This window comes from Erythrolamprus reginae, chromosome 12 (assembly GCF_031021105.1).
Source record: "Erythrolamprus reginae isolate rEryReg1 chromosome 12, rEryReg1.hap1, whole genome shotgun sequence".
NCBI lineage: Eukaryota > Metazoa > Chordata > Lepidosauria > Squamata > Dipsadidae > Erythrolamprus > Erythrolamprus reginae.
In genome coordinates, this window is record NC_091961.1 from 18,126,211 (window position 1) to 18,142,615 (window position 16,405).

Here is a 16,405-nt window from a genome sequence, read left to right on the forward strand (position 1 = left end):
AAAGAGCAAGAAAGAAAGCTGCAAGCACCCCCCCGAGCCCCCCAGGCCGGCTGCAACCTTTTAAAACACGCGCGCCGCTTCGCAGCTGTCTCCTGAAGCCGAACGCGGAAGTTAGCGTTTGGCTTCAGGAGACAGCTCCTTGGCACTTGTATCTCGAATTTGGGCTTGTAAGTAGAACAAAAATATCTCTCCCCTCCCAGCTCTTATCTCGAGTTGCTCTTAAGTAGAGCAGCTCTTATGTCGGGGTTCCACTGTAGTTCATATTGAACGTTAGTGAGTTGGCTTATTCAAAAGCATTCCCAATTTGACCATTGAAATATAGAATAAAACAATCAGTATTGAATACTGATAAACTGAAGATACAAGTTAACCAGTGCAATTAGAATTTTCTATGATTATTTCTATAACATTTGGTGTATAGTGTTAGATTTTGCCCACAACCATTGTAGAGATGTCTGATATTTTAAAAAATCACCAAAAACAAGCTTTGTATTAAATTAAATTTGGACAATTAATGTTGGAAAAAAATACTGTTTTTTCCTAGTATACATTTTTTATTTTTCTCCACCTTAAAAACATGCATATATAACAATACATATACCATCATTGGATAACAATATGAAAATAAAATATCCTAAATCACATTTCAAATCACTAATTATTCAGTCTATCAAAAAAAAAAAACCTAGAAAAAATCAAAATAACCAAACTTAGATATGATTTCAATAGCTCATTTTTATCTAAAAAAGGACAAACCATTTTCTCTTCACTTTTCAATTCTAATAATCATTTCATAGATCTTAAATTCTACTTCAAACCTATCCTAGTTTACATTTATGTATATATGTCAGATATTTATCTAATGCTGCCTCCTTTTCTCTCTTTGTCAACCGGGTCAATCATGTTTCTCATTCCTTTATCTTTTAGATTAAATTTACATTAACTATTTTATCCACGTTTATTTTCAATCCACTCAAAAAATACTGTTTGTGATTGTTTATGTGCTTTAATCTGATTTATTTCAGTATCTTCAGGTGAAATGGCCACTTCTAGATGTACCAGGTGGAGCTACACTAAAGGATGCAAGATCTCCTTCTCCTGCCCACTTGGTAAGTGCTCTAGATCTCATGATTGTTAAATGGATGTTTATAAATATATACACTTACATCCATATTCCTTCCACACAGTTAATTTAGAATTACTGAGGCTATTATGTTCAAGGTGGGATTAAATTTCTAATTTTAAAAAAGGAAAAGATTATTCCTTATAAATTATTGTGTGGTATTTATCAATCTCATATGATTTATGAAGAGCATTTTCATCAGTACCGCAAGTGTTCTAAAGAAGCATTCTTTGGCTTAGCAAAAAGAAACTTGAAAAAAACAACCATTGAAAAATGAGACAATTAATTTTCAAGGCATAATATCTTGCAGCTGTGTCTAAAATATCTGTGCCTCAGGCTTCAAATTTCGAGTTAAGTTTTCATGAGTCCAACATAAAAACATGTGACTAGAAGAATCTTTTGTTTCAATGACAAAATAAAACAGTGATACTCTCAATTAACTGAAAATGGGATCTTTCAACTCCTCCCCACACCCCCATTACTACAGATTGAACAGCCTTGATCTGCATTGTATCAAACAGCCCAGTGTATTCATGCTGAATTGTTTTTTTCAGTTTTTTCCAAGCATTCATGATGACAGAAATTACACTGCTAAAATTGATTTGAAATAATTTTATGATTTAGAAAGTAAAATGAAATATTTTTGAGAGATGTTTTATACAGTAAATAGCAAATTACATGGCAGAGCAAAGAGAATGACACTAAAAGTTGTAGCTGAAATTAGAATCTTAAAAGTTCTTAGAGGAATTGACTTGCTTAAACACAACTTTCCTGAATATTTAATATTGAGCTTCAACATCTATAAAGCAATATGTCCATTTATTCATTGAATGCTCATTTCAGCACACTCGCTACCATAGGATCACAATCCAGGCACTTGGATACTCAGCTCATGATGACAACATGGTTATGTGATTACTATTTGCAACCTTCCCTGTGACTTCACCATCTTTCAGTCTGCTAAGTAATCATAGCGTGAGTTCACGAGGCTGTCATTCTTGAGATGGCTACACCAGGCTAGTCTTCTATGATTGAAAACTAAGAAAGATCAGGCCTAGGTAGTACTTGCTTACATGGGATGTCTCTAGAATATATCAAGGATGGATTTGATTGGGAAATTGCAAAGTTATCTACGATGGAAAGCAGGAACTAAGTACTTTGTCCTAGAAATCTATAGATTCTCCCATCGTGGGTGGAGTTAGCATTCAGGATGAGGACTGAACCTGTTACTTTTGACAAGATCTACCCTGCTAGGACCCAGCTCCGACTCAGTCTTCTGTCTGGATGGATATGGCTTCATCTACTTCCATTCCTGAATTGCTAACTCCATCGGCTTTCTCCTTGCAATTTGGGCTCTTCTCATCATCAGTTTTTCCCTAGACTCTTCCATTAACATCAAGGATCAATCAATCAATCAATCAATCAGTCAATCAAATAAATAAACACACAAACGAATGAATGAATGAATGAATGGACTTATATGCCACCCAAGTCCTGAAGGACTCTGGGGGGTTCACAGCCAAATATAAGTAAAATATAAGATAAAAACCTTCTAAAACAGTTCAAAACTATCTAAAACCAACAATCAAGCAATTAAAACATTTAAGAAAAATCATGCATACTTCAGGCCTGCCGGAAAAGCCAGGTCTTTGCGGCTTTTCAGAAGGCCAGTAGGGTTGGGGCAGTCCAGATCTCGGTTCAAAAGGGCTGGAGAAGCCACAGAGAAGGTCCTCCCCCACAGGCCCACCAGCCAACACTGGGACCTGGAGAAGATAGACCTTATATCGAGGGGGGGGGGCTGCTGGAGGTTCACAGGGGTTCAGGAGAACCTCTAGTTAAGATTCTGTGCATTTGGAGAAGCTGAAGGATCCTGGGGAATTTCCACACAGTGCCCTCAAAGAAAACACTCGTAGATTTGGCAGTCCAGCACCTGCTGGACATTCGAGCCATCCAACAACTGCCTCAGGGCCAACAGTGGCAGGGGTTTATTCCATTCTTTTTGCAGTCCCCAAAGCTTCGGGGGAATGGAGGATAATTCTGGACCTTAAGCATCTGAATCAGTATGCTAAATATAGCTGGTTCAAGATGCATTCCTTGCAGTCAGTCTATCCTGGGGTGCGTTCACCAGGGAGATTTCCTCGTCTCTCTGGCCTGACTGAAGCCTTCCTGCATATAACCTCCATCGACAGTACCTCTGGTTCTGCTATGCAAGTAGGCATTTCCAGTATAGGGCCCCCTTCCCTTTGGTCTTTCCTCTGCTCCCTGGATGTTCATGAAAGTTCTTACGGCAGTGGCAGCCCATCTCGGGTTCTTACCTGTGCGTGTTACCTGGATGATGTTTTGGTACAGGGGTCTTCCAGGCACCTCGTGGTGTGTCATCTCCAGGTAACCATTTTAAAACTCACACAGCACTGGTTTTCCATCAATTTGGACAAGAGTCACCTCTCTTCTTTCACTTCCCTGCTCCATCTGGGAGCTGTTATAGATTTCCTAGATTGTAGTGTCTCCCTGTCCCAGGAGAGACAGGACAGCATCAAGGATCATGTTGCTCAGGTCCAGCGTGAGCATAGGGTTCCCTTCACTCGTCTGTCCACACTCCTGGGAAAAATGCTTTCATGCATTCCCATAACTCTAGGGATCTTCAGTGGTTCCTTTTGCCCTACCTGCAAAATACTAGGCATGATGATACAAGGTTTAAACCTCCCTGAGTCGTTCAGGATTGGGCGGCATAGAAGTCAAATTAATTAATTAAATAAATAATAAACTCCTAAACAGCTTATATCTTAGTTATCTGAATTTGGCTAAACAGAGAAAATGACTTTTTGCCAGTATGGTTGTTTTACGACAAGGTGGGATGTGTGGTAGTTAACTATTGTGCAACATGTATTAGCAGCACAAAACAAAACAAGCTTTAGCCATTTTCCAGAAATGATATTATCCTAAAATGAACAGATTAGACCACAACTAGCTTGTGTTAAGAATGGTGAGTATTGTATGATTCTGAAAAATATTATCATAAGAGTATACATGCAAAATGGTTAGAGAATTACATTGCCTGATTACTACCATGTATAAGAAATCTATTTATTGAGTAGGATTCCTCACAGTGTTGTATTCTGCTCTTTTCTCTGTCTGTTTTTAAAATTGGATTTCTATGCCACCTTTCTCCAAAGACTCCTGAAGTGATTTCAGGTTTTCATGTTGGATCCAGTTCTTGGATTGCAGAAATGGGAGGATTTTTCTAGAGCAGGCTTGGCCAGCTTAAGAAAGGTGTGAAGAAGTCCAACAGAATGTGGGTGTTGTTTATGAGCATAGTCAAGAGATAAGAAAAAGCAAGAAAGTTCCTTTTAAAAATTGAAATATTGCCAAAATGAAAACAGATACCAGTATAGATGATGGCAAAACAAATTTGCTGATAGGACAAATGGAAAATATTTTTAAGGAGCATATTGCTGAAATGTTGAGAGTAAAAGAAATTATCAGGAGGAGGAACCCATCAGAAATGAGTAAACAATAAAGGAATAGAAGGCACACTAAAAGAGAAATGGTCAATTAAATTAAATTAAATTGATTTTGTGTCTTTTTTCATCTCAGATTTTCTTTAATTTAAAGACCTGAATGGTCTTTTCAGGTGGCAAGAGATGAACTGATAATTAACAACATACCCCTGGCAGACTGGGAGCAAATTTGGAACAGAAATACTAAATTAACTAAATCAACAGCTTATAAAGAAAACCATTATAAAATGTTTTATTGGTGGCATTTGGCCCCAAATAGATTGGCAAAAATATACCCAAATTGCAATCAAGCCTGCTGGAAATGTAAGAAAGAGCACGGCACCTTCTTTCATTTATGGTGGATGTGTTCCGAAGCAAAAAAACATTGGAGGAGACTCCTTAGGTGGTTGCAAGATACGGAGAATATTATTGAATTTACCCCGGAATTCTTTCTATTGGACATTGTTAAAAAAACATATCCTAAAAATATGAAATATTTGATGTTTCATATAACAACTGCAAGAATTGTCTATGCGCAAAAATGGAAAGACTCGCAGATACCCGCTGAGAAGGAGATTATAAAGAAAATATATGAATGCGCAGAAAGGGATAAACTAACAATAGAACTAAAGGATCAAAAAGACTTGGATTACTACACTACTTGGACTAAATGGTGCAAATGGACACAAAAAAGAAATTCAAAACAACAGTAAAAGATGGATGATAGCAAGAATACAAAAATGATTGTGTATACATATATAAATATATATTGTATTTATATCAATAGGAATGTAAATATAAGGATGTCAACCTATCTGATATCAAGATATAAATATTTAAAAATAAAAAACTAATAAAAATAATATTTAAAAAACAATTTAAAATTGATTGGCTCAAACAGAACACTACTGATTATTCTTACAGAAGTCAAAATTTCACATTTTCAAAAATGTGTAACTCTGTGATAAAATAGTCATCTCAATCCTAAAATATGAGCCCTGAAAATCAGCCAATGTTATACCCTTTTAAAAAATGTCTTACTTGCTCTAGATCAGATTGTCGAAAACAATACTGAAGATAGAATTATCAATCACTTTGAAGAGCAGATGTTGCTGGGGGAGCATCAGCATAGTTTTTTGCAAACACCTTTATCAAAGTGTAAATTATGTAAATATATTTGGGTATCATAATTTTTTTTGCCATTAAAAATGCCTTTAGCAATGGTTGTTATCTAAGGACACTGAACAGACTTAAAAGCTATAAAAAGTTATAAAAATAATGGTTTAATAACAGGTAACTGGAGGGAAATAGATAGCTAGTTCAGTGAAGGGAAATTGGCAGTTTTGTTAGGGATCTCTTTTGTATTTGGTGCCTTTAATGATAACCTCAAGCATCCCCTAGCACCCAGGAGTTCTCTGCAGGCTTCCAAGATTCTCTGTCCACCCCATTTTTGCAAAAAAAGGGACCATTTTTCACAAAAATGGGACACAGGGGCGGGGCATCGGGAAAGCAAAAATGTCTGAATAAGACACACCAATATTTCCACCCTCTTTTAGGAGGGGAAAAGGTGGGTCTCCGAAAAATACTGTAAATAGCTCTTTCCATACTGAAAATTTTGTTTCATGTATTAGATCTATTTTAAGCCTATGCTATATGTATATGTGTATAAAATAGAAAAGTTAACTTCCCAAATTACATTTTTTCCTCTACCCTTGCTTTATAAGGGAAGAAATGATTTAAAATAGAAGTAAATACTACATTTAATTACAGATACATTTTTGCTTTTCTCTTGCAGTCAAACAAAGTTCCTGTAGTTCAACATCCACATCACATGCACCCTCTGACACCACTCATCACCTATAGCAATGATCACTTTTCACCAAGTTCACCACCTTCCCATCTCTCCCCAGAGATTGATCCAAAGACAGGTGAGTATTTGAAAATCACGGTCTTATCCAAAGCCTTTCAACGTGTTTGGGTGCCTAGCCAAGAGAAAAGCACAATAAATGAATTGAAAGGAAAAGAGTCAAAACAAAAATAAATTTATCAAGCAGATATTTGTAATATTCTGAAAATAAAAAGTTATTTACATATTTCTAACTAGAGGGGAGGTAGGGATTGTAGTTTAGAATTGAAAAGAATTCTAATAAAAAAGACTGTATCTCTTAACATATATTATTGTTTCTTCACTATCAGGAATTCCACGACCACCTCACCCTTCAGAACTCTCTCCTTATTATCCGTTGTCTTCTGGTGCCATCGGACAAATTCCTCATCCTTTGGGATGGCTCGTACCACAGTAGGAATTTCCACTCTAAATATTCTTTCTTGCTTTGTTTTTCTCTTTACAGTACCACTTGGTTTCCACTCAGTACAAAATGTTTGACCCTAACATGTGTTACTTCTGAAATAAATCAATTTCATCAAGCCACAGGTGCTGTAATCTTTTGAATTAGCCAAAACTTCACCTGCTCAAGAGACTTTTTCTATATAGATTCCAACTTTGTCAGGATAAGATTTAACACTCATAAGTGCACATTACAATCACATTGATATATCATCCATGTGACATCCTTTATTTATGAAGCTCAAATTCTCCTTTTATCTTCAAAACAATTCTAAGTTCATTAATATGTTGTGTAGCTAAGACCTAAGCACAAAAGAGTAAAAAAAATATATGTACAATTGAGTTTACTGTACTGTTAGTGATAAATATGATCATATATATAGTTGGGATTTCTATAGTTAAATTGTGATAAATATGATCATATATATAGTTGGGATTTCTATAGTTAAATTGTGATATTTACAGTCAGTATTTGTTTAACGTCCATCAGTCAGATAAATAAGGAATATAGAGTACATTATTGTACTATAATGTAGAGATTTCATCAGTATAAATAATACAGTACCTCCATTGTATTCATAAGGAAGCTTGAGAAGAATTTGAAAAGATTCAGTCAGTTCATATATAATTGGAAATTTAATTCATTGTTAAATTAGTTAGGGTCATTGGTCATGACAAAAGTTGTGAAAGAGATATTTTTTGCTTTTGACACTGTCAGTCGTGAAGGTCTGTGGCGCATCATGTCAAAACTTGGGTGCCCTGATAATTTCATCATGGTTCATCACCATCATACCAAATGTTGGTACATCAGTTTCACAATGGTATGATGGCCCCTGTTTTGGATGATGGAGAAGCTTCAGAGGCCTTTTCTGTTACAAACGGTGTCAAGTAAGGGAGTAGGTTGGCACCAACCTTGTTCAGCATAATGTCTTCAGCCATGCTGTCAGATGCCTTTCAGAACAGTTTCTTAGAAGTTAGCCTGAGATACACGACCGATGGGAAACTGTTTAACCTGCGAAGATTCCGGGCTGTCACCAAGATAAAGAAGACTGTGCTACATGACCTCCTCTTTGCTGACGTCTGTGCCCTGAATGCTGGATCAGAGCAGGAAATGCAAGCTAGTATGGACAAATTTGCAGCAGCATCAACATCTTTGGTCTCCTTATCAACAAAGAAGAACTAAGTGATACATCAGCCAGTTCCAAAAGCCAAATACCAAGAACCCACCATCACAGTGAAGGAACAAAAGCTGCAAGCAGTGGACCAATTTAGATACCTTGGCAGCACCTTCTCCTGTGCAGTGACAATTGACATTGAGGTCAACTGCAGAATTGCCAAGGCAAGCTCTGCATTTGTCAGATTATTGATCAAATGTGGGCTGTCGTGGAATAAGGGTTGCTACAAAGCTCAAAGTCAACCAAGCAGTAGTGCTAACTACCCTAATGTATGCCAGTGAGAGTTGGACTTTGGTAAGTGATGGCAAAGCATTTTTAGTTTGAATGCCAAAAGAGTGCATGCGTGTATGCCCACACCCATAATATAAGACTCCCCCCCCCGTGTGGGCCATCCTCCCCCCCAGCTGTGGCCCCTCCCCCCCATGCATGTGAACAGGTCTCACTGAAGTCTCTTGACTTCCAGTAGGCCCATTGGGCTGTTTTTCGCTGTCCCCGGGGTTCAGGAAATTCCCCTGAACCCTGTGGATGGCAAAAAAAAGGGTTCAGGACATTTTCCTGAAGTATGGGGAGAGCGAAAAAGGCCAAAAATTAGCTGGCCGGTGAGTGGCATGCAGAGTGGCAAGCAGAGCCATATCTGCTGGCATACAAGCTGTTCCCCTAGCTCAGCTCCAACATGCATGTGTGTACCGGCCAGCTGATTTTTGGCTCGCACAGAGGCTCTGGGAGGATGTTTCTGGCTTCCAGAGAGCTTTCGGGGGATGGGGGAAGACGTTTTTACCCTCCCCCGGCTCCATGAAGCCTTTGGAGCCTGGGGAAGGCAAAACACGAGCCTACTGGGCCCACCGGAGGTTGGGAAACAGGTCATTTCCAGCCTCCAGATGACCCCCAGGGCATGGGGGAAGCTGTTTTTGCCCTCCCCAGGCATTGAATTATGGGTGTAAGCACTCGCGCATGTACAATAGCGTGCATGCACACTCTTTCGGCACCTGAGGGGAAAAAAGGTTTGCCATCATTCATTATGCTATGCCCACCCACCAGAGCGAAAGAAGGGCTGGTCATGCTGGCACAATCTGAGTGGGCAACGTGTCAAGTTTGTGGGTGGGGGACAAGGTATGTAAACTGTCAACTGAGTGAGAAACCCAGATCCAGGTTTCCCTGTGTAGGTGTCAGGATGGTTCCAGAAATAAATTGGATAATAAATTGGAACTTTGAGGAGTTCTTTGACTTGGACTCTGATTTAGTTCAGATGTTACCTGGGAACCTTGACAATTGCATCCCTAAAGAGCTCCTCTATGTATGGTGAGCTGTCTAAAGAAAAGCAATTGCACGGGAGACAAAGGAAGCAATACAAAGAAGTGTTGAAAGCCGCCTTCAAGTCCCTCGATATCGACACTACCTCCTGGGAAACCCTGGCACAAGAGCCATCGCTGATCCACCAAGGCTGCCAGACGTCTGAAGACAGAAGAACAATCATAAGAGAAGAGAAGCTAGCACCCTGCAAAGCCTGAGCTGCAAATGTTGCAACGATGGGGCCCACACATGTCTACCCAACATGTGGCAGAACATTTCATGCCTGTATAGGCTTTACCAGCCACCTTCGGACACATCATGGATAGTCCACAACCTGTTAGATGTCAAGGTCCTCTTCAAACAGGATGGAAAAATATCATAACATTAGTTAGATCATGACAGGTAAAAGTTGTGAAAAAGACATTAGTCTTCATAGACCTGCAGAAAACTACTATGCAAGTTTTACTGCCTATAGGGAGCCTTGATTCAGGTGTCCGTTGTATTCATGTTTTTTCTTACAAATTTATAGTAATAATAGTAGCAATAATTCATTAAACTTATATGTCACCCAATTGTCAACAACAATGAAACAAAAATTATAACAAAATTAATAAAATGTAAAAGAAAAAAGATGGCAAGTGTGATGGAAGGGCAGGGGCTGTCACCTTCCCTTGCTGAAGGACTAGGTGAAAAACCAGTCTCGTAAACAGTAAATTTTGGTTCCTCAATCCTGTTACAGTGAAGGTATTCTTCTGCATACCTATACCAATAGATGACATTGCTTAATTGAAAATATCCTGCAGCATCGGCCAGGCAGATGTTATGGGAGACAGGTGCCTCCTGAAGTAATCCAGTCCTTTGAATATAGGGCTTTATAGGTAACAACCAGCACCTTGAATTCCACTCAGAAACAAACTGCAACCATTGCAGTTCACAAAGCAGAGGCAGAAGAAGCAGGCTTGAACATCGCTATTCATAGTGCTACTTTCTGGCCCAGTTGAAGTTTCTGGATGGTTTTCAAAGGGATCTATGATGCACTGAATGGAGAGACTAAATTTATATCCACTGGGTATCTTATATATAAAAAGCCTTTACATTGAAAGATGGTTTTAAAACTGCCCTATTGAAGTTTGCATGATTTCTATAGATCATATCTTGTGGGTTTCTAAGATAATGTTTCTAAGTGATTTGGGATTTGCCAAGAGAAGATAGTTATAGGGGAAATTGGTCAAGGACTGGGAATCTGGGTTGATGAGAAGGTCTGCAGCACGAATTAATGGCAACAGGTATTGCCAGTATTTTCAAATACTGCTTTTTTTTAAAAAAAAAATGTGATTCTCAGGAGGTAAATATATCATACTTTTTGGAGTGGGTGAAAATTGTGGTGCGTCATACACACTGAATGTTGCCAAAGCCCCACCCACCCACCTTTGTCTGTTTTAGGTCTCCACATGTTGCATTTTTTATCTCCGTACGCCCCATTTTTGGCCTCCACTTGTCACATTTTCAGCAGTGGCAAATGGGCCTTGGCAGCACCAAACTGTGCCAACGGGCCATGCCAAACTGGCCAGATGGATGCTGGGAATCAAAGGCTATTTTTTTTCTTGTTTCCCTCCCCTAGAAAGATAAGGGTGTGTGCATCTTATAGTCAGTCCGGAGAGTCTTATATTCCAAAAAATAGGTACTTTATAATATATTCCATGTATGTTCAGTGAAATAATAGAGAAATAAAAGCTATATAGCATTGAATGTTTTAAAATTTCTAGGAACCTACAGTATTAGCAGTCAAATGTAATTTGGAATAAGAAATATATTTGTTGGAAATTGTAATGAGAACTTGTCTTGTCTATTTTAGGCAAGGACAGCCAGTGTATTCCATTCCTCCTGGTGGGTTTAGACATCCATATCCAGCCTTGGCCATGAATGCCTCAATGTCCAGGTGCGTTCAAGTGGGAGTCTGGGTCTAATTCTCTCTGAACTTGCAAAACTGTATCTGCGCATCCTATGTCAAACTAGAGTCAAGAACTCACAGAGCCATCTGTTATCTCATAAAATGAATTCTACATGCTTTCTTTTACATCTTACATATTTGTTTTTATGTAAGAAGTAGGCAACATACAATCTAACTTGATGTGGCCCAAATAACAAGTTAACTATCACTATATCTAAAGGGGATACCAGATGAACAACTCATTGATACTTGCTATAGTTTACTCATTAGATGCAAATTTAGGAGGAAGAAGTTTACTGGACTAAATTAGTAATTTGTACTGTCTAAAACAGCTGTTTTGAAAACTTTTAAACCTATTATTTTTTTAAAAAACCTATTTTTTTTAAAGAACAATCCTTGAATATTTGATCCGGAGTGAAAGTTCTGTTAGTAGAAAAGTGGCTGTGTTCAAATGAACTTTTTGGCTGGGTTTTACTTTTTCATGGGACCTCCATCAAAGAAACATTAAAGATTCCATAGAAAACACATGGAAGGGCATTTATGCCATCTTCTACATTTATGGTTTAAACCATTCTGATTGTGCTGTTGCCATTTTTCACCTTCATAATTCTTGATTTCTCTACAGTTGAGAGTCAGCACAGTTAAGGTGCTGGATTTGGATCATATACCTATTTGCTTAGATAACTAATTGGTGACCCGGATGTGCCAATCTTAGCCCAGTCCATAAGGAAATGGGCATAAGGAAATGAAACCCTCATGTATGACTTGATTCAGGGAAAGGCGGGGAATCAATAATTTGCCATTTTGGACCTAATTTTTGAGAAATTGACTTCTAATCAACAGAAGTCCAAAAAGCAGAATGAATAGAAATTTCTAATAAGGAAAAAAATAGGCATCTCTTGTCTTTATTACTTTTTTAAAATATGTGGTTTTACAGAAGACAACCAGAAGTAATTCTCTCTGCTTTAGCAGTTAGTGTAATAAATTGGTGATTCATGAAATGACCTTCTGTTATTGCCATTGACCTTAGGTTTTTATTGTTCCTTTGGGGGATCTGGCAAGATGCCAAAGAAATAGAAAAAGTGGAAGGGGTATGAAGAAATAATAGATGATCGATAATGATGAAAATAGTTGTGAGAAGCATTTGTTTTCAGCATACCACCTTTGTGCTTCAGCTTGATGTCTAGCAGGTTTTCCCCTCACATGGTTCCTCCTCCTGCACATGGAATTCATCCCTCAGGAATCCCACACCCCACCATCGTGTCGCCTATTGTTAAACAAGAGCCAACACCGTCCAGCCTGAGTCCTGAAGGAAGCTCGTAAGTAATACGTTAGCTGCCTGAATGCCTTTGTTGGTGGAATGTCTAATGGGGAAACAGTTTCTATCCATTTATTATTTCTTAACATGTACAATGTACCTGGATGCATGTATGTCCTCACAAATTCATGGTAACGTAACCTTACTGGGTACTATAAAATTCCTCCAACTAGTTTAATGAATATTTTTGGAATGCATTAGTTTTGCTTTTATTCTTTCAGCCTAGTAAAAAGTTGGAAAGAAATAACGCAAAAGGATTAGGGCTCTGGCATTAGCACAATGAACGTAACAGAACCAGATTTGGCGTGAGGGGAGGGAAGCTTGAAAAACTATGATCAAGTTCAAAAAGATGAGCCTCCAGCTGTGTGAAGAAAAACATTTCCCCACAACATCCCTGCAGAAAAGGCAGTTGGACAATGGGTGGGGTGGGATAGTTGTTCATGCCTCTGATTATACGCTGCGGGCTGCTTCCTTCCCATACCTTCCCTGTATGTTACATGACTCTGAAAATGGAGCTATTATTAAGGACTTTGAAAGAAATCCAGAAGCTCTAGCCTGCATTCTTTTCCTAATTTGTTTAAACAAATGGAAAGAACAATCTTCTGTTTCTTGAACTAGAGACCAATTTGGAATCCTTGACATCTCTGAAGTTAGGTAAAATATCAAAAGGCCTTTGTTAACATGCAACATGGCTGGGATAAATGGGATAGAGAAGATAACAGATAATTCACATCACCCCTACGCTACAGTTATCTTACAAACTGTTGAGAACAGCCATCATACGCTATATCTTATTCCTTTTCCATCAGCCATTAAAAATACGGAATATTGTATACCATAAAATTACTAGGTGTCGCAGCTTCGAAAGTGAAGGTTCTTTTCATAGGCTTAGCAATTTCCTCAGTATTCTTCAGTACCTTTGACTCAATAGACATGATGTGAAATGAGACATCATTAAGCAGCTAACCATCTCTAATAGTGACAAGAATTTGTTAGAAATAATAGCCTTTCACTGTGCCTCATGTTTTCTGTACCTTGTTGGTGGAGAGAGAGTGTGTAGATACATGGATTATGGGACTGTAATGAAAAAATGTGACTCTTCCAGAAAAACACCTGTTATTGTCAAAAAGGAAGAGGAGAAGAAGCCCCATATAAAAAAGCCTCTGAATGCGTTCATGTTGTACATGAAGGAAATGCGCGCCAAGGTTGTGGCAGAGTGTACGTTGAAGGAGAGTGCCGCTATCAACCAGATCCTAGGAAGACGGGTATAAGCACACTTTTTTTGATTCTATGCTTCAGTTTTGTCATGTGCTACTGACACATTCAAAATCGCTTATGGTGACTAATGTATTGCTCTTGTGCTGTTTGACAATGGCATTCTAAGAACGTTTAAAGTCCATCTTCTGATCAGACAGAATAGGTTGTCTGGGATTATAAACTCGGGACTTAATAGTATCTTGTTTGTTGAATAGACTGAGGATGGAGAATAAACCAAGAATCAGTGAATGTTAAAAAGTCCAAATATAAAATGGCTCAGAAAAGGATGTACAGCAGGGGTCCCCAACCCTCAGACAAGTACCAGTCCATGCAAGCAGCAGGCGAGTGAGCAAAGCTTCATCTGCATGTGTAGGATCTATCCACCCCCCTTCCATATTGTAGAAAAAATGTTTTCCATGAAACCGATCCCTGGTGCCAGAAAGGTTGGAGACCACTGATGTAATGGAATGTTGGATGAGAATGAGACCTGAAAAAATGTAGAGGAACAGGAAAAATAAAAGAAAATGGCAGAAACTCTGGCACATGTCTTTTCTGAAACAACATCAAACTCCAGATACAGAATACTGTGGATGGGGTAAGAATGCATTAGAGCAAGGGTCAAGGTTGCAAAGTAGGATAGAAAAGAGCTGGATCATGAGAAAGAAAATGGATAATGGAGAGAGTGTACCATAGGATTGAACAACTTTTTCTCCATTGCATATAGAACCTGAATAGTTTTTATTTTGGTTAGAAAGATGTGCTGGACTAGCAAGATTTGGCAGGCTGCATACAGGTGATTCTTATATACATCTGGGCTGCATAATTCTGCCTAATGTTGTCTGTTGCTGCAGTGTTGTGATTCTCCACTCATCATAGAGATTGGGAGGTGTTGATGAAGAAAGAGGAAAAGAAATTTAAACTTTCTTAGCATTGACTTAAATTAAGCCATTAAAGATTTGTTTGTAGGTTTAAGTTTAAGTTGCTACAAATACAGTAGAACCCCGACTTACGAGACTAATTGGTTCCGGAAGGAGGCTCGTAAGTCGGAACGCTCGTATGACGAAACATTGTTTCCCATAGGAAACAATGTAAAGTCAATTAATCCGTGCAACAACAAAAAAAACCTCTGCCGCCGAACGCGGAAGTTAGTGTTCGGCTTCAGGAGACAGCTGCGAAGCGGCGCGGGTGTTTTAAAACGTGGCAGCCGGCCTGGGGGGGCTCGGGGGGAAGCCCCCGAACCCCCCAGGCCGGCTGCGACGTTTTAAAACACCCGCGCCGCTTCGCAGCTGTCTCCTGAAGCCGAATGCGGAAGTTAGCGTTCGGCTTCAGGAGACAGCTCCTTGGCACTCGTATCCCGAATGTGAGCTCGGGAGGCGAATAAAAATGTCGCTCCCCTCCCAGCTCTTATCTCGAGTAGCTCGTAAGTAGAACTGCTCGTATGTCGAGGTTCCACTGTATGTATGTGCCTTCAGTTATTTTCTCAGTACGATGTTGGAAGTGGAATAATAAAATCAATCAACATTTGAGTTCTTTGTTATAAAGTACCATAATTTTAAGCCATCATTTAAAGCAGTGGTTCCCAAACTTGGCAACTTTAAGACTTGTGGACTTCAACTCCAGAATTCTCCAGCCAGTTATGCTATGCTGGCTGGAGAATTCTGGGAGTTGAAGTCCACAAGTCTTAAAGTTGCCAAGTTTGGGAACCACTGATTTAAAGCAATGGTTCTCAACCTGTGCGTCGCGACCCCTTTGGGGGTCGAATGACCTTTTCACAGGGGTGGACTAAGACAATTGGAAAGCCTATATTTATGATTAGGAACTGAGACACCGCTCTATCCATCTCTAGAATGTCCACCCACAAGCTTAAAAGACTATGCAAAAAAAAAAGTACCATGGGAATTTCTGAGCATGCACAGAACCCGAATTTCTGGCATAGTGCATATGTTGCCATCTTATTTGGGGGGGTGTCAGTTTTTTTAAAAAAAATTCACTGCACATGTGTGCACATGCAAAGCGCATGCACGCCCATGAGGCATGGCCACACAGTGCAGGAGAAAGCTAACTGGCGCGAGGTAAGTTAGAATCTACCTCTGAGTTTCATAATAATTTTATTATTTTATGGTTGGGGTCACCACAACGACATGAGGAACTGAATTAAGGGGTTGTGGAATTAGGAATATTGAGAACCACTTATTTAAATAAAGCCTTATTCCATGCTCAGACTACAATATGTTTTTCTATGTTCAGTGGCATTCGTTGTCCCGTGAAGAGCAAGCCAAATACTATGAGTTAGCACGGAAGGAACGACAACTTCATTCTCAACTCTACCCCACTTGGTCTGCCCGAGATAACTATGTAAGTCATAATTGAAGATATGTACGCTTCAATAATGGTATTGAATGGTATCATCATTCAAATTCTAGGATCTGAACTCTACATCAATGGAT

General features: G+C 39.0%; 1 protein-coding gene across 1 annotated transcript in view; it reads left to right on the forward strand.

Annotated features, from left to right (window-relative positions):
• The window catches only part of TCF7L1 (transcription factor 7 like 1), a 92,689-nt gene that overhangs the window by 73,211 nt on the left and 3,073 nt on the right, over positions 1-16,405 (forward strand). The window contains exons 4-10 of the mRNA XM_070765655.1: positions 1,026-1,109; positions 6,416-6,548; positions 6,817-6,919; positions 11,288-11,371; positions 12,559-12,702; positions 13,807-13,966; positions 16,206-16,313. Of these exons, the coding sequence (XP_070621756.1) occupies positions 1,026-1,109; positions 6,416-6,548; positions 6,817-6,919; positions 11,288-11,371; positions 12,559-12,702; positions 13,807-13,966; positions 16,206-16,313 (816 nt within the window). The remainder of the gene's footprint in view (positions 1-1,025; positions 1,110-6,415; positions 6,549-6,816; positions 6,920-11,287; positions 11,372-12,558; positions 12,703-13,806; positions 13,967-16,205; positions 16,314-16,405) is intronic.